The 27,348-nt window shown below is 49.1% G+C and overlaps 8 protein-coding genes across 8 annotated transcripts; 1 reads left to right on the forward strand and 7 right to left on the reverse strand.

Annotated features, from left to right (window-relative positions):
• Positions 1 to 192: 192 nt before the first annotated feature.
• On the reverse strand, positions 193 to 1,592 carry V8C40DRAFT_247153 (NADP-dependent oxidoreductase domain-containing protein). The gene is made up of 3 exons (XM_083216267.1): positions 1,352 to 1,592; positions 719 to 1,290; positions 193 to 646 (listed from the first exon to the last, which is right to left on the reverse strand). The coding sequence occupies exons 1-3, from the start codon at positions 1,401 to 1,403 to the stop codon at positions 281 to 283; spliced, it is 990 nt and encodes a 329-aa protein (XP_083072733.1). The 5' UTR covers positions 1,404 to 1,592; the 3' UTR covers positions 193 to 280.
• A 573-nt stretch (positions 1,593 to 2,165) lies between these two features.
• V8C40DRAFT_247156 (DUF1349 domain-containing protein) lies at positions 2,166 to 3,459 on the reverse strand. The gene is made up of 2 exons (XM_083216268.1): positions 3,312 to 3,459; positions 2,166 to 3,231 (listed from the first exon to the last, which is right to left on the reverse strand). The coding sequence occupies exon 2, from the start codon at positions 3,088 to 3,090 to the stop codon at positions 2,221 to 2,223; it is 870 nt and encodes a 289-aa protein (XP_083072734.1). The 5' UTR covers positions 3,091 to 3,231; positions 3,312 to 3,459; the 3' UTR covers positions 2,166 to 2,220.
• Positions 3,460 to 3,495: 36 nt separating this feature from the next.
• V8C40DRAFT_247158 (uncharacterized protein) lies at positions 3,496 to 5,548 on the reverse strand. The gene is made up of 3 exons (XM_083216269.1): positions 5,311 to 5,548; positions 4,821 to 5,238; positions 3,496 to 4,743 (listed from the first exon to the last, which is right to left on the reverse strand). The coding sequence occupies exons 1-3, from the start codon at positions 5,480 to 5,482 to the stop codon at positions 3,567 to 3,569; spliced, it is 1,767 nt and encodes a 588-aa protein (XP_083072735.1). The 5' UTR covers positions 5,483 to 5,548; the 3' UTR covers positions 3,496 to 3,566.
• A 203-nt stretch (positions 5,549 to 5,751) lies between these two features.
• Positions 5,752 to 7,038, reverse strand: V8C40DRAFT_29790 (HotDog domain-containing protein). The gene is made up of 3 exons (XM_083222805.1): positions 6,797 to 7,038; positions 6,688 to 6,736; positions 5,752 to 6,607 (listed from the first exon to the last, which is right to left on the reverse strand). Exons 1-3 carry the CDS (start codon positions 6,914 to 6,916, stop codon positions 5,847 to 5,849), a joined length of 930 nt encoding a protein of 309 aa, XP_083072736.1. The 5' UTR covers positions 6,917 to 7,038; the 3' UTR covers positions 5,752 to 5,846.
• A 699-nt stretch (positions 7,039 to 7,737) lies between these two features.
• V8C40DRAFT_247162 (uncharacterized protein) lies at positions 7,738 to 9,292 on the reverse strand. The gene has a single exon (XM_083216270.1). The coding sequence runs from the start codon at positions 9,206 to 9,208 to the stop codon at positions 7,895 to 7,897; it is 1,314 nt and encodes a 437-aa protein (XP_083072737.1). The 5' UTR covers positions 9,209 to 9,292; the 3' UTR covers positions 7,738 to 7,894.
• A 1,653-nt stretch (positions 9,293 to 10,945) lies between these two features.
• V8C40DRAFT_247167 (PLC-like phosphodiesterase) lies at positions 10,946 to 12,890 on the reverse strand. Its single transcript, XM_083216271.1, has one exon. The coding sequence runs from the start codon at positions 12,502 to 12,504 to the stop codon at positions 11,071 to 11,073; it is 1,434 nt and encodes a 477-aa protein (XP_083072738.1). The 5' UTR covers positions 12,505 to 12,890; the 3' UTR covers positions 10,946 to 11,070.
• An 860-nt stretch (positions 12,891 to 13,750) lies between these two features.
• On the reverse strand, positions 13,751 to 14,590 carry V8C40DRAFT_29948 (uncharacterized protein). The gene has a single exon (XM_083222806.1). The coding sequence runs from the start codon at positions 14,486 to 14,488 to the stop codon at positions 13,859 to 13,861; it is 630 nt and encodes a 209-aa protein (XP_083072739.1). The 5' UTR covers positions 14,489 to 14,590; the 3' UTR covers positions 13,751 to 13,858.
• Positions 14,591 to 21,658: 7,068 nt separating this feature from the next.
• Positions 21,659 to 26,381, forward strand: V8C40DRAFT_279850 (uncharacterized protein; the record flags this gene model as incomplete). Its single annotated transcript, XM_083221298.1, has 6 exons — positions 21,659 to 22,692; positions 22,752 to 23,439; positions 23,503 to 24,176; positions 24,238 to 24,888; positions 24,946 to 25,796; positions 25,854 to 26,381. Coding segments are annotated over 6 exons (4,426 nt in total), but the record flags the coding sequence as incomplete, so codon positions are not given.
• Between the last annotated feature and the right edge of the window lie 967 nt (positions 26,382 to 27,348).

Consider the following 27,348-nt stretch of genomic DNA (forward strand, 5'->3'; position numbering starts at 1 on the left):
TGACAGAGCTACAATACGAGAATGGTAAGTTTTAAAGACAACAAATTAAAACATCCCTTTTGATTATTCGCACTATGATGTATTCATTTCGATGAATTCTGCAATGCTCAAGGTCATCTTGGCTTCAAGCCAACTTGACCGGATGAGGACAATTTCACCCCTGAGTCTCAATATCATAACATGTCAAATCGCTTGTAAATTGCAAGTCATTATGCTAGTTCTAACAAATCACGAACCAGAAACTCTTCTGGGATAAAGCAACGCCTCAGCTCGCCTGTATCTAGGTGTTGTGCGGGACGCCAGCAGGGTATCGGTTGCCAGCAACTTCAAATGACTCGACGAGGGTGTCAATCTTCTTCGCCTCCTCTTCCGTCAACTTGATCAACTTGGAGTTCTCCTTCACTCGTTCTGCTGTTGTTGCGCCGGGGATGGGGATGATGGTTGGTCGTCCTGGGCGGTTGCTCTGGCTGTGCACCCAGCCGATGGCGAGCTGAGCCGGTGTGCAACCCTTTTCCTTGGCGAGGGCCTCAACCTGAGCGACCAACTGGAGGTTGTGGTCAAAGGCGGCCTTTTCGAAACGGGGGAACTTGGAGATGAATCCAAAGCCCTGGACCTCTGATACGTCCTTGAATCTACCGGTGAGCATCTGTGATTTCTAGAGTCAGCTTATGTACTAGATGGTGCGAGTGGGGTTCAGTTCTCTTGGGGTTGAACTTACTCCTCGTCCAATAGGAGAATAGGCAGTGATGGGGATGTTGTTCTCGGCACAGGCCGCAGCAACACCGTTGGTAAGAATATCCGGGGTAAACATGCTCAACTCGACCTCGACGGTGCCGATCTTGGCAATCTTGGCCGCCTCCCGAATAGTATCGGCGTTGCATTCAGAGAGTGCAATGGCGCCAAGCTTTCCAGTGTCGATGTACTCCTTCTGGATGACTCCAAAAGTCACTTCCAGAGGAACGTTGGGGTCTCTTCTTGTGCAGCTGAAGAGGTCAAGCTTCTTAGTTCCTCCTAGCTGGTTGATGATGTTGTCGAGTGAGCGTCGAATGCCCTCTGGAGAAGCGTCGAGCTTGTGCGTAGTAAGATCCGCGCCACCCTTGATGATGAGCGTAATCTTGTCGGCATCTTCTGGATACTTGGTGAAGTACGCCTTGAGTAAAGTCATAGAGTTCCACTCAGGTGTGCCGTAGAACTCGCCGCCGTTCCAGAGAGTCATGCCGTTTTCAACAGCTGCCTTTAAGGCAGCCAGTGCCTGGTCCAGAGGAGGACGCTCTGGTCGCCAAGTGAATCCTAAAATGAGGTATCAGTATACACTGCTGTTTAGTAAATGGAGAGTTTTGAGCAAACTTACCCATGAGGCCGTAGCCAATAGGACCGACGCTCTTGTTGATAACAGTAGCCATGTTGTTCAGATGTATGTGTGCAATCGCAGGAATAGTATGAAATGAAGCAGATATTGTCAGGGATTGAATCCTTGTGCAAAGAGTTGTATTAAAGCTTTGTTTGAGCTAATGCTCTTTTCGAAAAAACAATTCATCAACTCGATATCTCAACCTCTATATATCAAATTCTGGCCCCGCAGCATGTTCGAGATTTTCGAGGCAATGATGTAACTGTAGGAAATTTCCTCTTTGGGCAATCGGAAATAACGAGTCTATTTCGACTCACTTATTCCGACAACACAAACCCGTCCTTTAGCGTCCCGATCTCCGAACTCAAAGGCGAAAGCACGAACACTGTCTCTTGTGGCAGGTTGGCGCTAAACTTTGTTTTCTTCGCCTTTCCAAGTGTCTTCTCGCTCTTTGAGTTTTTGGTACCTGAATGGTGATGTTCCCGGGTTTAGCTATCTCCAGATTGCCCATCGGCTTTGGTTCGATTGCATCCGAGATCTGCTTAGCAATCTCGCTGTTTCGCGATTGCGGTAACTTGTGAATATTAGTTATCGCCAATTGATTATGACACTCTTATCCCAGCTGACCTGATCTGGTCCGATCCGAGATGCATATCATGGCGTGGCTTGCGGACATCCCACTGGAGTTTTTGTGGTGTCGCGACTCCGGCGTCATTAAACCCGCCGCGGAGGGCCGCGGGAGACACCCGCAAATGGTCTTTGGGCTGCGGAGTTATTTTGCGAAATGCGCGAGGACACAACAATGAATATGATTTTCAATTAACTACTGAAAAGAAAGATGGGTTCCAAATACAGGCGTTAAACGGCCTTTACACAGTCTTGAGCGAAAAGCCAGAAAACGACACGGCAATCTTGTCCCTCGCGTGGCCCTCGCCCGACTCCTCCGTCGGCTTCGCGCCATAGATGCCGACTTGAATCTCCTTGGCAAGGCCCTGACCATCATCTTCGTTAAACGCCCAAGTCACCTGTCTCAGGGCGCGCCTCGTCTTGCCCTGACCCTCTACAACATACACCCACGCATCGGTACCGTCCCTCTCCACCAGGATCGTGGCCTTTGCGTTGCCCGTCTGCTTCTCCGTGATGGGACTCAAGCTCCAGTCGGAGAGAATGTCCGTGGCCACGACGCCGAGCGCGGGCGTGCCGTCGTTGAACTCGATGCCGGCCTTGATGAAGCGCGTGGCGTTGGGGTTGTGCCGGTTGGGGAACGTCACGACGAGGCCGCCCTGGTCGTAGAGCGTCTTCCAGGGCCCTGTGACGGTTACTTGGACGCTCTGGAAGTGCGCGGCGGGGACGGTGGTGTAGAGGTAGGGAGCTGTGAAGTTGTGCTTGGAGAGGGCGGGACGCCAGATGTCGGTGTCGGGGGGCACTTGGATGGTGATTGAGCGGCCGATTGGTGATACGGGTTCGACGCCGGGGTTGTTGAGCCAATGCCATTTAAAGCTTGGCGTTGAGGCTGAGGCGGAGGCCGAGCCGGCGAGGAGCCATGCGATGTTGGTGAAGAGCATTGTTGTGGTTTGTGTGAGAGAGGCGAGTATAAGCTGGTGAGTATCGCGGCTTTGAGACCACTTGCTCGTAAGGAGAAAGTGTCTGTGTCTTACGCTGCTGTTTATTGATCCATTCGTCCGACCCTGAGTATACTTTGTCCCTATATATATATACAGCTTTTGGTTACACCACATATATGCATCACTGACATCTAGTTGTTACATCCCCACACTTCTATGCTACCACAGCGTTTCTCATCTTGTTCAGCTCTTGCCAAGCTGCATGAAAGCTCCAATGACGAATAACAGCTAGACATCCCTGCTGTGCGGGGCGGCCTGGACACTCGATTCCCATCAATTGAGCATAAATTTTACGTTGCAGAACTAACTCGGGGAATATCGCTTTCGGAACTCACCCGTCGCTACGCCTTACAGCTACAACCTCCCAGCGCAGATTGTCAACCGATCCGGTTGAATTGGGAAGAAAGATGATGCCATTCTCGGGGTTGGAAGGGAGGACCTGCATGAGAGCTGTCTTTCCTCGTCCAACGAGAATTTGACCTGATGCCCGCTGTTGCTTGGCACTGGGGAAACAAATTGGGTGAAACCATTGGAGGGAAAAAAGAAAACCGAAAGAGTAACATACTACTGCCATTTACAGTGAAAGCTTGTCAGCTGCTTGATGCCTCTACTCTGATCCTCGCTCTTAACCCGTCGACACAATACCCCAGCTGCTTTGGACCATCCGTAAGCTCGACCTCTCTCTTCACCCACCTGCCTGCCTTGTCTTCTTCACCGCTTGCTTCCTGACTGTCCGGATCCGTCTCCGGGAGGGCGTCGTCCTCATCGTCGCTGTCATCGTCGCCATCCTGTTCGTCATATCCAGCTACGGGATCCCACTCCCCAGTCTCCCAAATCAGCCTTACTTTAAGGGGCGCTACGCCGTACATCTTGCCCACGATGCCCTTGACGGCGTAAATGTCAAAGGACTTTGGGATCCTAGTGATTCTCGTCTTCTTTCCCTCTTCGGAAGCTCCCTCATAATGAAACTCCGTAGTGACGAGGCGAGCTTCGAGGAAGTTGGGGTTGATTTCCTCACGACGAATCACGTCGGGCTCGCCATATGCTTCACACAGCTCATTGTACCGCGGGTGTAGGACTTTGATGGAATCTTCTGCAGCTTCGGGTACCGTAGCCAGCTGCTTCGCGATGCGCGATAGGTAGAACATTTCGGCATTGGTGCGGTCCGTGGTGGTAATGTGTGTAAAGTTGAGCGTCTTGAGCTGAGCAATGCGGGCAACGGTAAACATGAATGATTCATCCGAAGACTGCGCATTGGAATCGGCGTCCATGGAGTAATAGATGGGATTGTGGGTGATGCGAAGCCCTATCATGCCGGGGAACACGGCCGGCAGTTTGTCGACAAACTCCCAGCTGTCTATTTTGTTGTAGGAGAGATCGATGTATTGTACTGATGGAGGGAAAACGACATCGTTAGGGCCGGAAGAAGATGTTATAGCTGAAATGTTGTTTCCCTTGAGCTGTAGATAGCGAAGGTTGTTGAGAGTTGCAAGGCTGGCAATGTCTGACAAGCTCGTGAAATCATTGTACTCCAAATTGATCGATGTCAGAGTTGATGGTAGACCGTCTTGGACTATGGTTGGTAAAGTTGACAGCTGGTTCGATCCCACGAGAAGTGTGGCCAAGGAAGGGCATTTGCTTGCCACCAAACACGACTCTTGCCAGCTCATCAACGTCTCTCCTAGCTGCAGCTCGATTACTCCGCCTAGAACCGACTCTGCACCATTGAGAGAATCATCGGCGAGGATATCTAAAAATCTGTTTCCACTATAAGAGTGAAGAAAAAATCATATGTCAGCATGGCAGTAATAGTGTAGCAGACATCACATGTAGCCAAAACTTACTTGATGCTAAGCTTCTGCAGATCCTTCAAATCTCGACATATGTCCAGCACCGGCCCAAACCGCTCAAACAAGTTCCTGCTCAAATCCAACTCCACAATCTTGGGAGCCGTCTCAGCAATCGTCGCCGCGATGCCCTCCTCGTTGACGTCCCCCTCCGTCCTCGCCACGGCAACCCGCAGGCTGTCGAGAATCACAATCTTGGTCTCCCGCAGCCGCGACTGTCGCCGCCAGATCTTGTCAAAGCCCATCTCCTGGGCGACCTTGCCCGAGATGACAATCTCGATCTTGGACTTGCCCTTGACCGCCCCCGGCGCATCCATGACGTACCGCTCATTGAGGGCGGCGAGGAAGCTCTGGGGGCTGTCTGCCGGACGAGTTGGCCGGACAAATGAAGCGGCGGTGGGGGATTTTGATTTGCCTGCGTCTCGTCGCGTCAGTCGAATGAAATATATAGAATCTCAAGCTTTCATAAGAGGAATAGATGCAGTACATGTAAAGTAGCGAGTGCCCTTGTGAGAGCCATCGTGTTTGCCTCGTGCGGCATCATCCCACTCGACGCCTAACCAGCTGCCCGTCGTGCCCGCAACCCCGCCGATGAAGCGCACCGTGCAAGCTGCGCCATCGTAAGAAATCCGCTGGCCAATATGATGAGTTTCGCTCATTTTTTTTATGTTATGAGATGAGTGTCGGTGAAGGCATGTCTGGTTGTGAGATGAAGATGAGGTGGGATATAAAGGAGAAAAAAAGCAGACGGTCAAGTCAGGCAGCAGAATTTGGCCAACCTGACGCAGGCAGCTATTATTGCTCTCCGACATCCACATTGAGGCAACAATCATTTGCACAGATTTTTATATAATTTTCTCCTTTTTTACATCAATTGGTTCACTAATCAGACAATTGAATTCATCATACAGCCATTTTCCCTTCAAGGCTACGCAGAAGCGTGTTAAATTCATTGTTTCGCTAAAGGACCCATCGCGGGGTCTCTGTAAAATCAGTCATCAAAATGGCACATTATTATACAATTTACAGCTTTCCCTTGATGTCTCCCAGAATTTTGACCAAGGCACGGCCGTTGCTCAAGCACACCTTTCCGCCCTCGACAGCAACAACAAACCGAATCTCTTCAAACTCTCCCTTCTTCTCTCCTGTCCTCCAAACCTGGGTGATGAGCTTGTCACCGGGCAGCACGGGGCTGGCAAAACGGGCCTGGTACTCCTTGAGGTTGGCAGGATCGCTGCCGCCTACAGCCTTGAGGATGGCATGAGCGGTAGAGTTCCACGAATACAGACCGTGCATGATGGCGCCTGGGAAGCCCATCTTGACACCAGGCTCGGGGGTGGCGTGCAGGGGGTTGTAGTCGCCATTCAGACGGTACAGGTGAGCAGCCTCCCTAGAGATCTGGTTCTCCAGCACCCAGTCGGGCTTCTTGTCCTTGGGAGGAGGGAAGTTCTCGGAGGCAGGGCCTTTGGGGCCGCCCCAGTTGCCCTGGGCCACGTAGAAAGCGCTGCCGAAGAGACGAGTGTAGACTTCGTTGGTGTTGGCATCGACAAGCTCGAGCTGGGTGTCGACGACGGAGCCGGGGCGGCCCTTGTCGTAGACGCCGAGGACCTTTTGGCGGATCTCGAACTTGTGGCCCTCGGATGAAACGGGCAGGGGCTTGAGGAACTCAATCTTTCGCTGGCCGTCGACGACGCGGCGGGAGTCGAAGTCGGGAACGCCGGGGACCTTGATCTTCTTCTGGGAGGCGTAGAAGTCAATCACTTCCTGTGTGTCGCCCTTGAACGCTGTTTCGCCCATTGGTCAGCTCTTGCGCAAGGTCAGGCGACTGTCGGTCAAGGGATGATGCCAGCAATGGGCCACTTACGCAGGATGACAGGGTAAGTAGGGAAGACGGCAAAGTTGGGGTGGAGTTCCTGTGGACGGGATTGTCAATTGTGGCTTTCTTCTTTTTCCCTTCGAAATCAGCAACTTACGTAGAGGAAGTGAAGCTCGTCAGCAGTAGCGCCGATAGAGTTTGCGAAGAGCAGCACATCGCGCTTCAGCCAAGAAACGGACTGAGGAGGGTACTCGAAGCCGACACCAGGTCCAGACATTGTGAATGCTTTTGAACAAAAAGGCCGAATTGAAGTTTAGAGGAAGCGGATACAGATGCAAATGCAGGTGGAAAAAAGATTGGGAATGTCGGTCGACTTAAATGATGGAATGGACAAGGTAAGGTGAGTCTCGGTCACTCAACTTCAAGCCGAGGCAACGCCTGTGGGGAAAAGCTCCAGCCGGGAAAACGAGATCGGCAGCCGAGCAACCCCGCGAACTCATCTCCGGGTGGCGCTGCAGAGATTAGATGATCTGATAATCTTGCAGAATTTTTTCTACGGCTCTACTGAGATGTTTGGCCATACAAAGGATATAATTCGAGGTCCTGACTCTTATAATTCGTCGTTGTACATGAGCTTAGATAGCGGGAGATACATTAGCTGGTACCTTAGCATGTGGCTGCTAACGTAAGGCGCCAATTGGATGAAGAAGCCATACATGTGACTATCGATAAGCGATAAGCGATAAGAATCACACAGACAGCCAGTACTGTAGAGTTGCAATTCTGGCCAGTCAGTCACGCGATACAGCGCATTCGCATCCCACCTCCAATAGGAAACCATGGAACCCGTCTCTGTGCATGAAATCAGCTGCGACCTTTCCTGTGCCTACCTCTTCTCGTTTGGCATATTCCTGCAGCATATTTCGACCAATACCAATCTGCTAAAGGGTCCACCGTATCCCCCTGGCCCTGCTTGCAACGCCTCGAAAAGGCAGGCGTTCAAAAATACGACATCATGACAGTATTCGCCTAGAATTCTAGCTTCACGACAGTCACTATTTAGTTCAATGTCTCTAATGTATATGATGGAAAAGTGAGTGCACAAAAGAAAATCTTCATTCTTGCCGAAGTAAGCTAGGTATGCTAAATGGTTGATAATACAAAGAAGAATGCAAAAAGAGTGTGGTTGTCCGAATTTCATAACATCATACGCTGTGTTGTTCCGTCCTGTTGCATGCAGATGGGCGCATCAGCGTCAACCCAGTCTACCCTTGGCCTTGTCGCATTCTTCGAGAAACCGATAGATGCCTTCCAGGCCCTCATACTCCTCAGAGTGCTGCTCCGACTTAGTCGGAGGCGACATGCTTTCATATCCATCCGTCTCTGAACACCAGGGATCCTCCGAATTTTCGTACGCGAATGCTTCATGAACGAAAGACTCATCGCCGAGTGAGGAAATATCATCCAACTCATGCCCTTCTAAGGACCTCTCCGACCCTCCGGGGGACGTCAAGGCCTTTTCAGTGTCTGGTGCGAAAGGAAATTTGAGTGCCGTTCTAACGCCAGTGACACTCTCGAAACCAATGTCTTGGCTGACAATGCCCCTTTGAATGCCAATGTCATCGCACAGTCGCTCGACTGTTTCAACATCAACGCCTGGAAATCGAACTCTGAGCAGATTGCCGGATTCTAGGGATATCGGCAAATCGCCCAAGGATGAAAGACGCTCAAGATCGGCATAAATGGCCGTCAAGTCTTTCAAAGCACGGCCGAAATCCGCTGACAGGACATCGAGGAATCCCTCGGTGTTGAGGCTTGGAATAGCAGCCTCAGCCTGGAAGCCAGAGGCGGTGGAAGCCTGGACAAGGGCGGCAGCAAGAGGGCTCATAGCCGTGATGGTTGGGCTCAGCTGGAAGTCGACATAGGCACCGGGAGCAAACTTGGGGATGGCAGCCAGCTTACGCATAGCCTCATCCTCGAGCACGGAGACGGCCCGGTACTGAGCCTCGCCCCGTGGTCCTGTTCCATCATATCGGATGCGTTGTCCCGAAAGGAAAAAGGCCCTCATTGCCTGAGAGACGTTCTGTACGACCTGGGCAGGGGCCGTGGGAGTATGAGAGAAGTATCGAGCACCTCCACCCAAGCTATAGCCACCGGCAGTTCGGGGCATAGCTCCGCCCGTCAAATTGGGTCGCAGAGCACTCGCGAAAGGTGCTCGGCCGGAAAATTGAGCAACTCGGCGGGAAGTGTTGGAGCTCGGGAGCTTGGATCGATCTAGTCGAGGAGCACTGCTCTCGGAGCTGAGGTATCGTCGGACAACCTTGTGGGCATTCTTCGCCGCGTTGGTGGAGAAGCCTCTGGCACCTCGTGCCTGTTGCTTGACGAGATTCGCTGGGTGAATGGCTTGTCGACCGCCTTTGGCCGACACAGGAATTGGTTGAACTGCTTGGTTCTGAAACGGCCTCGCCGCATTGGCGAGTTTGTCCCGGACCACCGCAGTGGTCCTAGACACGGCGACTCGGAGGAGACGCAGGGCATCTGGGCCCCATATCGCCCCCGCGGACGCCATGTTGAAATTCTTTGTTTTCCTTCACCAAAAGGTGGTTGAAAGAGGTTGAAGATGAAACTCCAGGAGAGATGACGGGAAGTGACGGACTCTCTACTCCGTATATAAGTTCGGCAATGACATTCGCCACGCAAGCATGCAGCGCGCTAATGCGTTGGCAACACCGCCACAGATTAGATCTGCGCCACAGATGCGGGGCTGAGGCCGCCTAGTGCCAAACCAGGACTAGCGCGGGCTTCTTTATTTTCTACTTTTCTTCCGTCGAGAAATTTTCCACCATTTTTTTCTTCTTTCTTTCTTTACTTCACAAACCACCAGAAGCTCTATTCCGGAGCTGCAAGTGCACTCTTGGATACGAGCTCTGGTGGTTGGACTCGTTTTCACGGTAAGCTATACCCTTCTCCCTTTGCACGCGCCTTACATGATGCTTTATTTTCATGAACAATCCAATTCATACCAGACCATGGTGACTCTGTAATTTTTTACAATTACCTGAACGAGCTTTGGATCGCATCTTTTTCAGACTCTTTGCTATTGGCGAGCTCTGCTAACGCGTCCCAGATGTCCAGGAAGTAGGGCTAATACCCCCTCGATCCACCCACGATTCTCTGCATTTTCAAAAGGTTGGTGATTTTTTCTTTCTATTTTGCTTCAGCTATTGTCGACTAGCTTGTTCTGTGTGATGAACAATTGACACCTCAGGGATTCCTCATGCTTAATATACGATGTGGATACCGTGTTTGATAAGTTTCAGCCTTGTCTGATCAGAACTATTTACATTTTTTACTGTTGCCGTCTTTTGTTGTCAAAGCTGTTTTGCTAACTCAGACTGTTAATAGGTAATTCCATATTCTCTCATATCTCAGCCTATCCCACATGATGAAAATTTGAACGAACGGGCGGACATATCGAGCCTTGCTACTCTTCATCCCTGAGAAAGCGAGGACGTACAATCCTTGTGGTGAAGGGGGGTGAGAACTCAGGATGAGATCTCGTCACCTGATCGTGGTTCATAGGAATCGGTTCCTTGTTCAAGCTGGGATTGTACATGTCAGCTAACTCGTATACTGATAGGTACTTATTATACAAAGCTTTCTCTTTACTTTGCTGTATCTCTGTGATGAAATGTTATTATTTTGTATTCACACTGTCTGATTTCCGCGACACCTTCGGGAGTCGTTGGATATGAACAAACCTACACCTTCTGATAAGTAAGTGCAGCTTGCACACTGTCGATTGTCCGTACACGTAGCTAACCAGTGGATAGAAGAACCATGTCAATGTTTTGCTGTGCTTGCTGTACTGTCGCTGGACCGAAGCTGACATTGTATCAAGTAACCTAGGTGAGACGCATCGATGTCTTGCATGGTTGATCAAATGGTATGTATTTTGTCTCTTTTCTTCTGTTCACTTTCACGCCCTACCATCATGATGACTTTCATTATTATCTACATTGGCCGAGTTCCACGTGACGAAAAAAAGTTTCACCTTGGAGAACTGATATGGTTTCATAATCATCATTTTCTTGAAACAAAAGGATAGTAGAGTAGTGGCTGACTTTACTACTTTAGATACCATTATAAAGCTGCGAGATGTTTATATGAGCTATGGTGTCGTTTGTTTGCCCGCAAACATGCTATGATGCCGGGATATCATACGTGTCTATTCCAGTTTATGCTGGTCATAGAATCTTATGGTGTCACACTGGCGTAGCATATACATAATAATAATAATAATTTACCCAACTTTGAACTATTTAGTCTATTCGCTTGTTCGTTCGTGTGACTTGAACTCTTCTCTTGCCACTTCCATATCCTGCTACATGTGAAGCTCGTAACACAAAAAATAACCACAATGTATCATCTTCAAGGAAGCTGTAACCTCGCATTCCAACCAACAATACACCTGATAAGATCCCAATCGCCATTCGCACCCACCCAATCCGTGACAACAATACCAGTGCTCGCCGCGCCGACCTTGAGCTGCTTAGGCCCCTTGCCGTCCTCGCCGTGGCGAATGCAGAGATACTCAACAATGGCAGGATTCACCTTGGCCGCAATTCTCTCAGGCCAGCACGTCGCATTGAAGAAGTTGCTGCCGCTCAGGAAGTTGACAAAAATGGGAAGCAGCGCAGCATCCGGATTATGATCATGGTCAGGCCCAATGACGTGAAACTCTCGCTCGGCAGAGCGCTCCAGCTGGCCGCGGCTGTAGTCAATCTTCCGCTCAATGTTCTGGCTCTCAGTGACGTCGTAGAAATCCTGCACGCGGATGTGCCCGCCCTCGCAGGTCCCGTCCTCGCAGTTATCCGGCCAGTGCTGGCCGTCGATGCCCCAGCCGCGCCCATCCCAGGACGTGCGCGCAATTTCCTCGTCGAGGCCGAAGCGGCGGACGATGATGATGCGGCCTCTTGCCTGGCCTAGGCTCGGGATCCGGGGCTCGGTCCACCAGCGGTCCGGGTGCTTGTCCACGTAGCCGGCCTTGAGGTAGCGGCTGAGGTGCTGGTCGGTGCCGCGGCCGGCGCCCTCGCGCTTGATGCTCATGAGGATGGTCTCGCTGGGGTTGGCGTCGAGAAAGCGGTAGATGTCGTCCACCATGTCGGGGAAGTATTTGATGCTGGTGAGGGACACCGGAAAGACGGAGTGGACGAGGGCTAGGGTGTCGTTGTCTGTGTTGACGGAGACGCGAATGTCGAGGAATCGAACGCCGTTCTGGAGCTGTTCAGGGACACCAACAGACTGGCAGCGGACTGAGGGCAGGGCAGTGTGGCATGTTGGCGAGTTGTGAGTGCCAGGGATGGAGAGCATAGGCAGCGGCCAGGCATCATCCAGCTGCTTCATCCAAGCATGGAGCTTAGCCGAGGAGAAGATGGCAAGAAAGGCACCCGTAGGAACATAGACAACAGTAAGATCCAGAGCATCATCCCCATCATCATCCCCATCAATCCTCTTCATCACCGCCGACTTGCGCGAAGGACTCGGAACGTCCGTCTCATAACGCCGGTCACCGGCCCGGAAGGTCAGCCGGAGGACCTCGCGGCCGGCGGGATCGGCGGAGCGGACGTCGGTGCGGACGGTGCGGAAGGGGTCCAGGTGGAAGGAGACATCGCGGGCGTCGTGCGAGTCGCCCTTGGGCAGGATGTGGTGGGCGGAGAAGTCGGTGGCGTTGATGAAGCCGGAGATTGCGCCGGTGACGTTGGACACGACGTTGCCGGTGCGCTTCTTCTCGCCCTGGAAGCGCTGGACGGAGACGAGCTCCAGGGGCGTGATGGTGAGGTTGCGGATAGTGAGGTCGGCCATCGCGGGGTGTGTGTATGAGTGAGTGAGTGTATGAGTGTATGAGGATGAGAGAGCCAACAACAAGGGAGATGTGAGATGGAGTTGGATGAGATGAGATGGTGATTGAATGAGTGAGTGAGAGGCCAACAATTGATTGATTTGTTCAAGGGAGGAACAGGGACAAGGCAAATCACGTCAAACGTCAACAAACGACAACACGGAACTCAGCCCAATGGCCAAGACCATTAGTTGGTGGGGCTAAACTCTGTGCCTATCATAACCTACATCAGCAACTTTAGTTGAGTGGCGAAGTAAAACAAACACAGTCGTTTATTCCAAGTCAAGCAAGGGAGACGCAAAATGAGCTTTGTATCAAGGAGACCATCTGACAACTAACTCCAAAGTCCAAAAACAGCACATCTCAAACCCAGCTGTGGTGTTTGTATCCCTTCCGTGCTCGTCATAGACTCCCGGGTGTGGCTCAGCGGATGGCCCAACCGAGTGGGCAGCTCCCGGCAAAAAGGTGTGGCGGAACATCTTTGCTAGGTCCAACAACATCTTTGTGAACTCGAAAAGTTGTTACTGGAAGTTGGCTTATTAATAGCATAGGCACAGGTAAAATGGGAAAGTTGATGTTGTTGATGTTGTTTGTATCAGCATACCTACTAGACACCCCTCCCTCCCTTGCTTGGGCTGAAAGAAGATCTAGATCACAGGGTGACGGGATGAGGGGGAAGCAACAGACAACATCGAATCAAATGCCGGCGATGACGCTTCATTATACGAGGACGTTGTAGAAAATGACGATGCGAGGTTTCAGAAATGTCCAGGCCCAACAACAAAGGGATGTCGTGATCTCATAGTCGTGGGGGGTCAAGGTTCTTCCTTTCATGTGATGTCCGCCAACCAACTGCACAACTGCAACAAAGCAGTCCTGCCTTGGCTCTACGGTATAGCACGTGAACATCATTGATCAAATTCACAGGGCGTATGAGACATGAGTTGTTTGTCAAGTATTCATTATTGGCTGCATCTAATCGTATGCTCCGTGTGCCGAAGCAGTCAACTTTTTCTCCAACTCGAAACTCCTGCTGATAGCCCATCACCTCCTTTCCCATGCTATAATATCCCCCGCACGAAAATAAAAATAAAAAATACATGAAACACCTTTTTCAGTGTAGTGAATGTAATTCCTGAACATGAAAAGAAAAAGGCTCTGCCTTTTGGGTATATAATGATGAAGATGCCTAAACGCCAAGTAACGCAACGCAACAAATGACCTTGATGTGTGTAGAGTTGAGGGTGAAGATGTGATGATACTCTGCGTTGATGTATGAGATGATAAACGCAGAATGTCTCTTAAGGCTTAGCAGCTTCAAGGAGAATTGCTGCTGCTTGCGCGGCGTTGCTTCGTTGGCGGAGTAGACAAATCATTCTCATCCTCATCAGCGCCCCTCTTGCGTGTAAGCCCACGCTGCTGAAGGACCTGGTTCACAATATCTTCGTTACCAACGATGTTCCCAGAGCCCTCAACCGTGATGCCAGCGTCAACCTCAATCTTGATGGGGCGAGGCCGGCCATCTTCGTCGATCATGGGGATGCCACACTGGCCGGAGCTGTTCTCCTGGATGGCCTTGACGACGGCTCTGGCAATGGCGTTGGCATGGCTGGCTGGTGTATCGGTAAGGCACACGAGGTTGTTGTTCTTGGAGATGAGGACGGAAGTGTTGATGCGGAGACTGATAGGAGAGATGTTCTCTTCCTCCTGGTCATCCTCATCTTCAGTGGTCATGGCTGACATGATGGCTTCAGCCATGGTTGGACGGCCCAAGACGAATTGTTGGCGCATTTGCCGCAGTTGAGCAAGGTCTGGTGCGGTGTGTGGTGTGTAGGCGGGAGGTGGAGAGGTCAAAGATGTTTGATGTGAAGAGTCTTTGGGGCCGTTGATGTGGCTGTGTTGTGGGATGGCTGCAGTAGCAGTAGCGGTCGATGATGATGTATTCATGGTGTATGTATGGTGTGTTAAGACAAGAATAAAAGAGGATGGATGAACAGAACTTTTATAGTCGATGCTTAAGGTGTCGTAAATGAGCCCAGTTGAAGAGTGTAATGAAAGGAGACAGTGAGTTGCTGATATATTTCCTTGGCAGTGAATCAAAGTGTGAGTCCCACCAAGTCGCCTATTCGCTTTGCGTTTCAGACTGTGGAAATGAGAGTTGGTCGAAACAACTACACTCTAAATTTGGGTGAAGAGTTTTTCTTCTCTCTTCTCCCTGCTTTGTCCAAAACCAACGTTCAAGGTGATAAGTTGAAGAAAGTCTATTCTTCCTGTATGTTTCCGAGATGGAGGGTCGGTATCAATGCGGTTGGTAGAGTATGTAAGCCGTGTGAGGACAGAGCGGCAATGTAAATGCCCGAAGTGCGAGAGTGTATGGTATAAACCAACAGCCAAGGGAGAAGCACAGGAATGTGGATGCCTGATAGAGCCTGGTGATGGCAATAATGATTATGACAGTATAGGATAGGACAAGAGTTGTAACAAGATCAATATCATTAACAGCGAAGAAACAGATCGAGGGGCCAAGGCAAGAGAAGAGATATATACCCCTTTTGAGGAAACAGCCCGGCTGTCAGTCTTGTGTATGAACCTCTTTGGCCCACCCACCCCCTAAGTCAACCCGTGTCCCCCTTGATTGAAGAAAAGCCAAAGATGGAACATGTCCGTTGCCGTTTGGCGACCACCCCAGCGCGGTCAATCTAAAGCCCGTCAACATGATTCAACTGAATGATTGAGACGTGATTGATTCATGCAGCAATCAGGCCACACACCCCCCTAGGCCGTGCGCCTTTTTGCAAGTGGCTTGTCTGGTGGCCTTGGCTCACGACGCCTCGCTTGCCATGTAATCTTCCGCTAGCAACAATATCATTGCCCTTTTGGTTACTCGTGGCTCCGCCGTCAACTTACACGCACCCACTGCTGCGTCCCGTCTCCGCTGTTGGGAGGAATTAGGTAAAAAGAGGGACGGACATATGCCTTAGATGGGAGCGCACAGATACACACAACTCACTCACACACAGAGAAAACGGCATCCGCTTGCACAGGGCCGTGACCACAGAGCACAATCAACGTCAAATGCAATCCTGGATCAAGTCAACCGAGAAGCGTTTATCCCTGCTTGCTGCCCCCGACCCGAGCGCAAATGCCGCGTAGCGCACCCAGGCCGGTGGTACACCACACAGCAAAAGCCCAAAAGCTACACGCCCCCCGTTTTGATTCTGTCCGACGGTCTGGTATGGAGGGGTGTGTGATCTACAAGTGTCCAGCACAGCTCTTGGCAGGTTGTCACCATGTCGGCTGAGCTCCGTTGCTGTACGCACAATTCTTTTTTCACTGTTTGATTTTTTCTTGCGGATCTGAACCTCCGGTTTGAATGGGTTGCTGGAAGAAGGGGGCCGCTTCTGGCGCATTCGGGGTTCGGATTGTCTCTCACGATACTCTGAACAAGCCCTTTTTTTCTCCCCCCTTGTACAAAGTATCTTTGTGTGTTTGACATGGGCGGCTGTTGCAACGTATCATATTGTCTGTCGACGGATATCGGTCGACGGTTGGGAGGAATGCCACGAGACAACAATCGCAGCAACAACAGCAAGGCGTTGGTAGGATAGGAGTTGCACACGTGGTTCCCTGGAAAGTACTTGGAAGCGGCTCCCATTGCCAAGGAACTGGATCGCAGAGCTGTATGTTGTATGCACGAGACTGACAAAGATGCATCTAAGATGCCACTATTGGATTAGCTGTCTGCAAGGGAGAAGCTGCGTTTGTGGGTGGAGGGGGCGGCCGGCTGTCGTGCCGTCATGTCATGGCGGAATGGAATGTGAGAGCCAAGCTAGAATGTGCAAGGTTTGTCACGGCAATCGAGCGAGCGAGGTCCATTGAATGATCCATCCGTCCAGAACACAGACCTGGTACAAGTTCACAAGTTGCCTGTCCCAAGCAGCAAGCACCAAGCAAAGCATTCGGCGAATAACTGTACGCTGTCGGCCAACTACCAGCGGCGGGTGAATTGCTGGCTGCGGCATGCACTTGGCCGGCCCAGCGTATTGTCTGGGTATTGTGGCGCGACAGATTCAATAGGCGTGTGTATCGCGTGAAAGGCTTTGTGTGTGGTGAGGCAAGAAATTGAGGGGGTGCGGATTGGATGTCTTAGCCGGCTTTTGTCTTGCTATTGTCTCTTGCTATTGTTGTCCGTATTGTCGTGCCGAAGCGGTTTAGCGCCCGCCGTCCCGGGACCCGGACATTGCGGGGCGAGTCGCCGATGCGGGCGATCTCTCCTTCCCTGGGCCATTTCTGCAGTAACACTACTGTACCACTACTGTACCACTACTCTGTAGCTGCAGCAGGCGCGGCTTGGACAAGGAGGTATCTTGAGAGTCTACTCCGTACTGCAGAGAGAAGGAGCGCAGCGGCAGATGAAAGGAAGCGGCTGGGCGTTGACATTACTCGTTGCAGTAAGGTTCGGCATCGCAACACGGCAGGAAGGCCCGACAAAGCACGAGGATAAACGTCTAAAGGCGAAATTGCTTGAGGATGCTGCCGTATCGTGGCATGTTCTAGACCCGGGATGCCTTCCTCTTCCTCTTCCCGAGCCTCGCTTGCATCCTGCTTGCATCCTGCTTGACTCCTTTTCCTCTTGCCTTGACTCGTAAAGGACTTTGTTACTTGCCATTTATTCACCTCAATACTGCAATACTCAAGTTATAATGATAACAGATCTAACATTACACGTACATGTTGAGTCGTCAAAGCTATTTCACTTTCTTATCATTTCTTCTTCCCCTACATTGTGTGATTCTCTCGAAATATTCCCTTTTCAGCTTCTCCACGCAATCATATGTAATCTTATTTCCTACTGCGCCAAGCTTATTCCCACCATCATCTTCAACCTTACCTCATCATTCATTCCACCGCCAACTTCTTCTCTCCCACAACCCGAATCGAAATCGAATGGATCCCTCTATCCAAGAAATGAATTCATCCTCCCTCCTTCGTCATCAATAGCCGCAAAACCGTTACGCCCACCCCATTCACAGCGCTATCCGGCCTACACTGCACTAACACTATACTGAAAAGGAAATAATCGCAACACTTTCCAGCCACCATCCCGGGGACTTTCAGCTCCTGTCGCTCGCTTCCCAGTGCGGTCGGAAGCCGCCAGACAGGCCGAAGAGCCGGCGTAGGCCAGACTACTTCATCTTGGGCTAGGAAAGGCCTTTTCCGCCATCTTATTTGCTTTTGCTTTTTCTCTCTTCCTCGGGGCTTCTCTCGACTAATGCATGCCCGTTTGATTACCAGCCAGTTGGAAAAGCTTGGCCATCCTCGTCCTGCCAATCCAAGTTAGACTTGGCCTAGAGTGACGCTGTGCCTATCGCAGGTTTGCGTATCGAAATCGAATGTGAGCCTTTCTTCGTCTGAGTGCGTTGCGGAGTAGGAAAGCAGAGAATATCCACACAGCGCATACGTTGTTTGTTTACGCATCAAATTACCAGAACCGCCAAGACCTCCACCGCCGTCAATGTCGTATTTGCGATGAAATTTGTGCTTTTTTCTTTTTTCTTCTTGCCCTCGCTATTGTTACGAGGACTGAGTCAAACACATCAGTCGATACATATGCCCATAATTACGTTCTCTTCCACAACAGAAAGCACGGGACAACGCAAACACGCGCACAGGGGGAAGGCCGTCTATGTGCTCCGTGACCTGTGGAGTCCGATGTGAAAGAATAAGAGATCCGAGATTCACGGTCATTGACGTGGTCGCGTGGCACGCTTTGGCCTGGGTCAGCAATGCGACAAATGAAGTAACCTCTCCATTCAGTGTGTGCATCTTGTGCGTTCTTGACAATGAATATGAAAGATCTTGCGATGCAAGATATATGCCCCGCCGTGATATTCTCCACCGCCACTGGGGTTTTCTTCCTTTTTTCTTTTCGCAATTAATGAATGCCCTGGTGAGTGAACGATGTGGATATGGTATGCAAACTGCCAAGCGACAGTGGTGACTGTTTGTCCCAGGAATTTCCTTCTTCCCAGAGATCTTTTGCGCTGTGGGTTGTATTGTCCACTATGTGAAAGCAAAGAGATGGCCATTGTGCGAGGCTTGCCCAGTGGCTACTTTCATCTTGATCTTGTTGGATCAAGCATGGCCTCAGCGTGTTGTCATGAATAGCAATGAGAATGGGCCATATATGAAAGAGTCACAATAATACAGCGGCAAACGTGTCAATCTCAACGGGGGCGATGATAAAGAGAATCTCATGACTGAGTAATTGCCAAGTTGCGGGTAAGTAGGTGCGAATTATCTGTTCTATATGCGAACATTGCCACATTTCAAGATCAAAATAACTAATCCTCAGTTGTATTCCATAGACTTGATGCAATGAGTAACATATTATAGGCCTCAACTCGATCTTTACAACTTCAACTCCGGCTCCTCTTTGCAACAATGAGATCTCCATACTCATAGACATCAATCAGTGCGTGCATAGCCGCTCTCGGATCTAATCGCAAATAGCTCTTGGTATTCTTCTCAGTCATGCTAGTACTCACACGCCCTCTGTCGACTCTCATCTCTCGACCCTCTCACTGATCGTTGCGTTCGGATAGCACCCCATCAAACCACTCCTTCAAGCTCGCTACGTCTTATTGGCCTCCTTTACATCATCAATGGGTCAAAAAAAAAAAAAAAAAAAAAGAAAAGAAATAGAAAAAGAAAAGAAAAAAAAAGGCCCATGCACTGACCATGACGGCGTCGTCTGATCCCAGCTGCTGGGCCCGAGCATCGTATTTGCCGGCCCGGCGGATCGGGGTCAATCAGAATGCGAAGCTATTGCCAGACAATCTGCTCTGGATCGATAATCAAGACAGATCATCATCGACATCGACAAGTAACAAGTGTGGCAAGTAAACTTTCGTCATCTTAGATCTCAGTTTCTGCAGCTTTGTAACCCAGCCTAGCCCAGTCAACCATCCATTCATCCATTGATTCAATCATGGTGTCTGTCTGCTAGCTAAACTAATTGCAGCAATTGGTTATGTTTAACGCCCCTCCCAGCACCGCTGCCACGGTAAGGGACACGCACCAACGCCGTTGGTTCAGCGCTGGTCTGACCTTAGTCTGCCGCCAACGATGTGGCTTGATGGAAATAAGAAAAACGAAACGAGAGAAACGGAGCCGAAAAGGGGGTGTCTGCCCGTAGAGGGCGTGAAACAACCACATCTTCGCCTTCCATGGATGACAGAGACAGGCCCAAGGGAGAAGGCTGAACACTGGCGCCCTACAGAACGCCGTCAACCAGAGCTGTGGGATTTCGAAGACACCAGATATCAGCTTAATCCCCTTGGCTTCAAGCTAATACTCGTATACAAAGAAATATGGCATGGTGCTTTGGCTAGTTACGTGGTAAACTACTGGGCACGCACAGCAGGCAGAATGGGGATGCTTTCCAGCTGAAGAATCCTAAGCTGAGTCTAATGCATGCAAGTGTGCGGGCATTCTTCATGTGAGGTAATTGAATAGCCTCGTAAGCGAACTTTGTGATTGACAGAGGCCATTATGAATAGATTCAAAACCAACTACATGTTGAAATGGAGATTGCATGATGCAGGCCCATTCAGATACGCTTAACGGAGACGCAGACAGACAGGCATCATACCACTCACTCTGGCACGATTCACTCTAGTACGATGACCGGTCCGTCTAAAGAAACACAACCAGCGGAGAATGTTTCGAATCCGCAATAGCCGCATTGGCCGAGCGAGACACTTATGCAGACTTGCTCTTTGTCGGGCTTTAACTAAACCATGGCGTTGGTATTGTTATTTTCGGCGAACCGAGATAGCTTCATTCAAGTTCCGCAGATCTGCAGCTATCAACTTAGCATCAAACACTGACAGCCACCCTCGGCCTTCTCGCGTCTTTCCTCCCCCGTACTCCGTAGAGCGCGCCCCCCAATTGCATCTCGTTCCAGCGGCCGGACGTCTTTCCGATGGCTTGGGGACGAATAAAGACGCTCAAGACGAACAAATACGCCATGTCCCCCTTCGTGATAGTGAAAGACGCCATCTCCTCTTCGTGATAGTGAAAGACGCCATCTCCCCTTCGTGATAGTCCCTCCCCCTTGTTGATAGCTCCCCCTCCTTTTTATGTGTATACCCTACATCCCCTACCATGTCTCTGGGAAGTGCTAGTCCTGTCAAGCTATATCTTTAGTCTGCGTCTTGCCAAACGCCGGCGCCACGTTCGATGCGTGTGTCCCGGGGATCTGGGCATGGCACAATGGGCCATTGATTGATGTCTGTAAATAGTAAGTCTTACGCCCTCTTCAGCCAGCTCTATGAGTTATTGGAACTAAAGATTCGTGTAGTTGTTGGCTGCTGGATATAGATTGGAAATAGCAGGAGAAGCTCGCCATTAAGACGGCGGGGGAACCAAGACTGGGGTCGGTGCCTTTCTGTCGGGTCAATTTGCCTGCTGGGCTGGATAGTATGGCGCCCCCTTTTACAACAGATGCGATATTAGACATATTCTTAGTCTCAGAGAGAAACAAGGGTGTGTTTTAACAATGAAAGCAATAGCACTCAGTCAGCAGCATCAGTTGTTAATGGTGTAGCATTCAGTCAGCAATAGCACTTTTAATGGCGCGAGGAGTTGCTCCCACCGTCCTTCACGAGTAGAGATTCTAGCTTTCAAAGACTGTGAAATTTAAAGTGGTAATTAACAACAATAATAATGCTTTTTATCAGAAACACAGTTAACCAATTGGGTTGAGGCGCAAACTCGAATAGCAACTATAAGGACGTAAAAGCATTCTGCGCCACAGATGTATTTCCCTATAGTAAGCTCCTTGGGTAAAAAGCTGAACAGCAACCGCTAGAACCTATTGAAATTGTGAATAGTACCAAGCAGCTCTCTGTATAATACATAGCTACAAAAAGTTGTACTTCTTGCGTTTTGATTAGCTGGTAGGGATTAATATACTCCGCTCCGTCTGCAGCCCAATATCAGGCTGCGATATAATAGGCTCGTTATTATATTCCGTAGCCTGTTGGGTTGCAATAAGGCATCCATTGTGTTACAGTAGGTAACATATAAAGTGTTGAAATACTCCCTCGTATCTATGTTCTCACCTTCACTACTTCATGTTCTCTTTACATTGCGCTCATTCCGCAAAAGGCATAAAATGGATCGATCCAAGTATACTGTTGGTTGGATATGTGCGTTTGGCTATGAATTCGTCGCGGCGCAAGCCTTTCTTGACGAACGACATCCGAGTCTAGAGCAAGACCCGAACGATTCAAATGACTACGTACTGGGTAAAATGTCTGGTCATAACATTGTTATGACTTGTCTGCCCAACGGGGATCATGGCACAGCTTCCGCCGCGGCGGTTGCCATCAACATGGTACGAAGCTTTCCCAATGTCAGGGTTGGCTTGACTGTGGGGACTGGTGGGGGAGCCCCATCGAAGCGGCATGATATTCGACTTGGCGATATTGTTGTAGGGACGCCAGATAACGACCATTCTGGGGTCATCGAATACGATCTCGGCAAATCGATACAGACAAAGGGATTTGTCCGATTAGGTTTCTTAGACCGACCCCCAACCGTGTTACGGATGGCAGTAGCATCCCTAAGGGCTAGTTATGAGCTAAAAGGACATACTCTTATGAACGATGTAGAAGAAGTTATTCAGACTGAACCGAAATTGAGGAGGGCATTTCGTCGTCCGAACATCGATGATCAGTTATACAAATCGACTTTTGTACATTCCACCTCGTCGAACGATTGCCAATTATGTGGCAGCGACCCATCTCATCTAGAACAGCGCGATCCACGCGATGAAGATAATAGTCCAGCCATACATTACGGACTGATTGCTTCTGGGAATCAAATCATGAAAGATGCCCTAATCCGCGATGAATTCGCCATGGAAAGGGACGTTTTGTGTTTTGATATGGGAGCTGCAGGAATGATAAATCGTTTCCCATGTCTTGTTATTCGGGGCATTTGTGATTACTCAGATTCGCACAAGAACGACAAATGGCACGGGTATGCAGCAATGACGGCGGCAGCATATTCAAAAGCCTTGTTACACCATCTTATCGCCAGGCAAGCGGTGGCAGAGGAAAGCGTTATTGACCTGTTTGAAGGTTAGTGTTTCATATTTTGTGCGAAGTAATTGATGTGATGAGTATTGACAAACCCACAGCTAATTCCTCGAAAGACTTAACTACTCACGGAACCGAATTTGAATCACTTACAATCATGAGACCTATCGTTGGGCAGCAGCAGCGGAACGATGCCCACGGGATACATGGTACCATAGATCAAACTTTGAGCATGGAATCTATAGCAAAGACATCTTGGGAAGGCAATATAATGAGCTTTGATCATTTTATTTTTAATGTTGTACAGATAGGAGAGACTAATATTAACCAGACTAACGATTTGTCAAAATCTGAGGCACCCCATTCCATGGTTATCGACGAAACCGCCCAAATTACATACAATTTGCCCCCATTCTCAGACTCAGGATACGGCACAGTCAACAGCCGGGACTCTACGTCAATGAATACCAAGATTCCACACGTCAACTATCTTGGTGCAACTCCCGACTTGCAGGAACCTTCTGATCCGGCTATTGATGGATTGGATGATACACAGACCGTCTATTCAGATTCCACTGAATTTTCTGAAACAAGATACAACAGTTATGTGGCTGCTCTCGCTGACGCACTTTTCGAGCAGCTTACTTTAAAAACTCTGGATAATCAGACCGCACAAAGAATGTCAAATGTTCTTCCAAGACTCTTGAAAACTTTTGCGCTCCAGCTTGGCTATGAAGCTCCATCTCAGATGCACCGCGATGTGATGTTCTTTATTCATAAGAACAGAGAGTGAGTAGATGACTAGAAAGTGGCGTCGGGTTTGTATACGTAAAATACTGATTGCTGCACTAGGGATATAACGGAATCCTTCAAATTGAACTGCATCGAAATGGTAGACTCGGGTTCGGAGCATCAGTCAAAGGATATTATGGACGTACCTTCGACAGAAATTATGGATAGATGGCGTACAGCTCCAGAAGAGTGGGAGTCGAACGGTCCTCCAGAAGCAGACCCTGTAGACCACAACGATCAAGTGGAAGTCTCAAGCAGTCACGGATCCATCGAAGAATTGGACCAAGAGAGAGAATTTGACCAAGGGAAGATTCCAGCACTGGAAGAGTATAAGAAACTAATTTTTGGCGATCCCGGCTTCACGTGGCTATTAGATCGACTACGACGGGAGTTGTTGCTCACGAAGCCGAAACAAGACATTATGGAGAGTCTGAGAGAGAAAATTAGCCGCGCTCTACCAGTCACACGTTACATCAGCAAAAAGAATTCATCCCAGGGAAATAAAATTAGCTATCTGATGGATTGGGACCCTCTAGCTTTCTTCCACGCGCAGTGTTATGATGATTTGAGAACTTTCACATTCTCCGATGTCATCACACTGACAGGATCCAGCCTAGATGCACAAGCTCTCCGCTGTGAAGAGTATCTAGCTCAGACTTGGCCACAAACAGGGCCACACACACTCAGTCTCATACAAAAGCTTATGTTTACCAAAAATTCCAGTAAGGCTAAATGTAAGTCCAATTTTCTTAGTAATATTGATGATGTTATTTGACGAAGACTAACATATCCGAGGTAACGTTTTGAGTGGTTTAACTTTGGAGGCTTCTATTGAAGACTCCAAACTGGTTGTAGAGGCCTACGGTGTTCCAAACCTTGTGGTAGAAATAGGAGAGCAACTAGCTTGGCTGGGTGCCGCATTACAGTCATCCCCTTACACCACTGGAATAGTTTATTGTACCCCATTCATCGACAACATATCGTCCGCCAACTGCGACAATAGTGATTCTAGTGGACCTGTTCTAGCTCTTCAATGCAGAATCAAGTTCAGATTCGAGAAGTGCGAAAAACCCTTCGCCAGCTCCAATGGACAGTGTTGGCACGATATGTTCTTGAGGCCAGTCATTGCTCAAGGATTCCCGATTCGGACAAGGTCAGAGACTGCTATAGGTCTAGAGATGCCGCTCAACATGATGGTAGCCCTGTTAAGAACGCCATTTATCAACACATTCAGGTCTAAGGTGTTTATCAAAGGCTTCTCTGCTATGCTGGTGCCAACAAAAAGAACTGATGACGTTCTTATTTGGCATTTACTCCACAGCAAATATCCAAACGATCGTATTTCATACCTAGACTGTAATATCGAGCACGCAAATATCAATATGGCCGAGCTCGAGTCCATTCGGCATGTTGTTGGGTGGTGCTCAGAGGCAGTTATTATTGCTGGTATGTATAATTCTGTGATGGATGTCCAATATTGTATTAAGCTGATATAATACTAAGGTACTCTGGGGTCAACGTATTCCATCAAGAATTCTGGCCTCCCTGATTCGAAAAGCGAAGTCACTCTAGAGAAGTTCCAAATCACAGCGGGGCATATTGTCACAGGCACGGCAAAATTCAAACTTGGTGACAATGAGAAGCCTACCCATATATCTCGGGAAGGCTATTTAAATAAGATGCAATGGATATCTTCCAAATACTTCATTATGTGGGACGAAGCTGACCACAGAGGCTGGCTGGTTGACGGAGCTACTGCTTTACTTCATTTATTTCGTGCTTCACTTGAGCATAGCAAAAGCATTTTCGGATCTGCATTTCTCTTGGATCCGACCAGCCTGACCGATACATGTACTCAAATGCCGCCAAATACAGCTATGGATGTGCTGAAAGATCAGAGAAACCGCGATTTAAACCTTTACGTGGATAAAATTGAAGTATACGACGAAGAAATAAGCGATGGGCTAACAACTCAGAAAATTTCGAAAAAGAAAACGAAGTATTATCAGTTGCAGGACAAAGTAGAACACATATACAACACAATGGAGAAATTGGTTGATGAGCAAGCGGATATGGAAAAGCAAAATGGCATTAACGTCAAGCCCCGCCCAAGACGCAGGCTTGAGGGCTGGGACTTCAAAGATATAGCTGCTGATGGAGATCCTTTTTACCGCCGCGTTTGTACTCTACAAACAATAGGTAAAGGTTGGGTTGATTTTGCTAGGGGCATTCATGCCGTCGCTCTCTTTGGTCGAGGATTCGGCGAATTAATTCGACCCAAGTCAACAGCAGCACCCGCATGTTCTCGCTGGTCACTCCTCCCAGCCAAAAGATTCTATCTCGCGGCGCACATGGTGGATCTAAAAAAAATAATAGAAAAAAATGGCAATTCTATGTCTGATCCCAGGCAGCTTTGCGATAATGTGCTCTGGCACATAGACGAAGACATATTCCAAGAATGCCCTTGTGTCAAACGAGGGAGAGTTAAGCACCACGACCCAGTGCAATCCTTGTTTCCTACAAAATTCAGAATACAGTCGAAAAAGAAGTCGCTGCAAGCTTTAGGAACTGGGGGCGCAGTCATATTTGGTCACAACACGAACATTCACTGGCATTGGAGGGATGGCGGAGATCCCGTGAATGGGGATCCCCCAAACACTGAGGACATGACGGACACTTTGGAGTCCAGTGGTCTTGGGTCAAGCATTCTGTCGTCCAGCAACGCCAACGACCATGAGTCAAATAACGCTTCATCCTTAGCAAATCGACCTCTATTGTCAGGTCAAACTTCAAGTATTCCACTCACTAACGCAGTTATCGTCTCAACCGAAGCAGAGCAATCAGTAGGCGTCGCCAAAACAGTTAAGACAGGTTCGAAGAGGCGCCTCTTGAAAGAATTTCTATCATGGCTACGTAAGGGCAAAATAAGAAAGCAATAGCACTATACCTATTCATAAGTAACTGATCTATCAGGTTAACTGCTGCGGTTGTGCTCAATAGCTCAACCATTCTCTTTGACCGCGCAAGGGAATAGCAAAGATTGATCTTGGTACCTGATATAACCCACTCTAAGTCAGTAGCTTCATTTTACGTGGTTGCATTTTAGACTAGATTATGATCAATGTAATGCCATATTCAGCTTGGTCAAACTTGCTTGCTTGCGTAGTAGTAGAAGCCGGGTCTGGTATATCTCATACGTCCGTTTTTGCCGCGCTGGATGTGAATTTGGCTGCTCTGCCCTTATTTAACGTTCGCAGTGGATATCTCCTCCTTTATTTCGGGAAAAAAAAATTACTATTGAAAGCCATTGAAGTTAGGTTGTGGTTCGAGATTGCGCCGTTCATCTTCCAGTCGGTGGGACTTCACCATGTAGTCATCGCGAATGAGCTGGGCTATCTGACACAACGCCGCCCCAAGCCTCGCCGAGTATGGCAACTCTACGAAGTGTAGAGCATATGTTATTTTCATTTTGAATCAGTTGTATTATGATGAAAATCGGCAACATAACATATAAGCTTGCCATTGTAATTCACGAATCCACCTAGGTTTACATCATACTACTCTCGCCTCTCCCATTCCGTGGTTATGGACGTCAAGTCACCCACCATGAAACAAAAAAAGAAAAAGAAAAGAAAACCAAAGAAGAAAACAAACTTTTCCGCAATGGCCAGATCCGAAAGACTCGTACGAGTACCTACACCCACGCCCTCCAAAAAGCACAGACAGATTGACTGACAGAACTGACATCATACCCAACACCGAATCCGTGCACTTACACTCCCCCCATCTCCCATTCTCCATAACCCGATTGACGTTTTCACACGCCCTCTATTGCATCAATTGAATACACAAAACAAACAGAACGAAGAAGAAAGGAAAAAAGCCAAGACATAACAAATAAAGTGA

Source organism: Trichoderma camerunense, assembly GCF_050948025.1.
Source record: "Trichoderma camerunense strain CBS 138272 chromosome Unknown V8C40scaffold_10, whole genome shotgun sequence".
Taxonomy (NCBI): Eukaryota; Fungi; Ascomycota; class Sordariomycetes; order Hypocreales; family Hypocreaceae; genus Trichoderma; species Trichoderma camerunense.

Excerpts from the sequence above, each read along its gene's own strand:
- V8C40DRAFT_29948 (XM_083222806.1), bottom strand. The coding sequence starts at position 14,488 with ATGAATACATCATCATCGACCGCTACTGCTACTGCAGCCATCCCACAA.
- V8C40DRAFT_29790 (XM_083222805.1), bottom strand. The coding sequence starts at position 6,916 with ATGTCTGGACCTGGTGTCGGCTTCGAGTACCCTCCTCAGTCCGTTTCT. Across the intron at positions 6,737-6,796 it reads ACGAGCTTCACTTCCTCTAC|GAACTCCACCCCAACTTTGC; the intron begins GTAAGTTGCTGA and ends TCCCGTCCACAG. Across the intron at positions 6,608-6,687 it reads TACTTACCCTGTCATCCTGC|CGTTCAAGGGCGACACACAG; the intron begins GTAAGTGGCCCA and ends TGGGCGAAACAG.
- V8C40DRAFT_247162 (XM_083216270.1), bottom strand. The coding sequence starts at position 9,208 with ATGGCGTCCGCGGGGGCGATATGGGGCCCAGATGCCCTGCGTCTCCTC.
- V8C40DRAFT_247153 (XM_083216267.1), bottom strand. The coding sequence starts at position 1,403 with ATGGCTACTGTTATCAACAAGAGCGTCGGTCCTATTGGCTACGGCCTC. Across the intron at positions 1,291-1,351 it reads TATTGGCTACGGCCTCATGG|GATTCACTTGGCGACCAGAG; the intron begins GTAAGTTTGCTC and ends ACCTCATTTTAG. Across the intron at positions 647-718 it reads ATTCTCCTATTGGACGAGGA|ATGCTCACCGGTAGATTCAA; the intron begins GTAAGTTCAACC and ends TAGAAATCACAG.
- V8C40DRAFT_247158 (XM_083216269.1), bottom strand. The coding sequence starts at position 5,482 with ATGAGCGAAACTCATCATATTGGCCAGCGGATTTCTTACGATGGCGCA. Across the intron at positions 5,239-5,310 it reads GGGCACTCGCTACTTTACAT|GCAAATCAAAATCCCCCACC; the intron begins GTACTGCATCTA and ends GACGAGACGCAG. Across the intron at positions 4,744-4,820 it reads CTGCAGAAGCTTAGCATCAA|TGGAAACAGATTTTTAGATA; the intron begins GTAAGTTTTGGC and ends TCACTCTTATAG.
- V8C40DRAFT_247167 (XM_083216271.1), bottom strand. The coding sequence starts at position 12,504 with ATGGCCGACCTCACTATCCGCAACCTCACCATCACGCCCCTGGAGCTC.
- V8C40DRAFT_247156 (XM_083216268.1), bottom strand. The coding sequence starts at position 3,090 with ATGTGGTGTAACCAAAAGCTGTATATATATATAGGGACAAAGTATACT.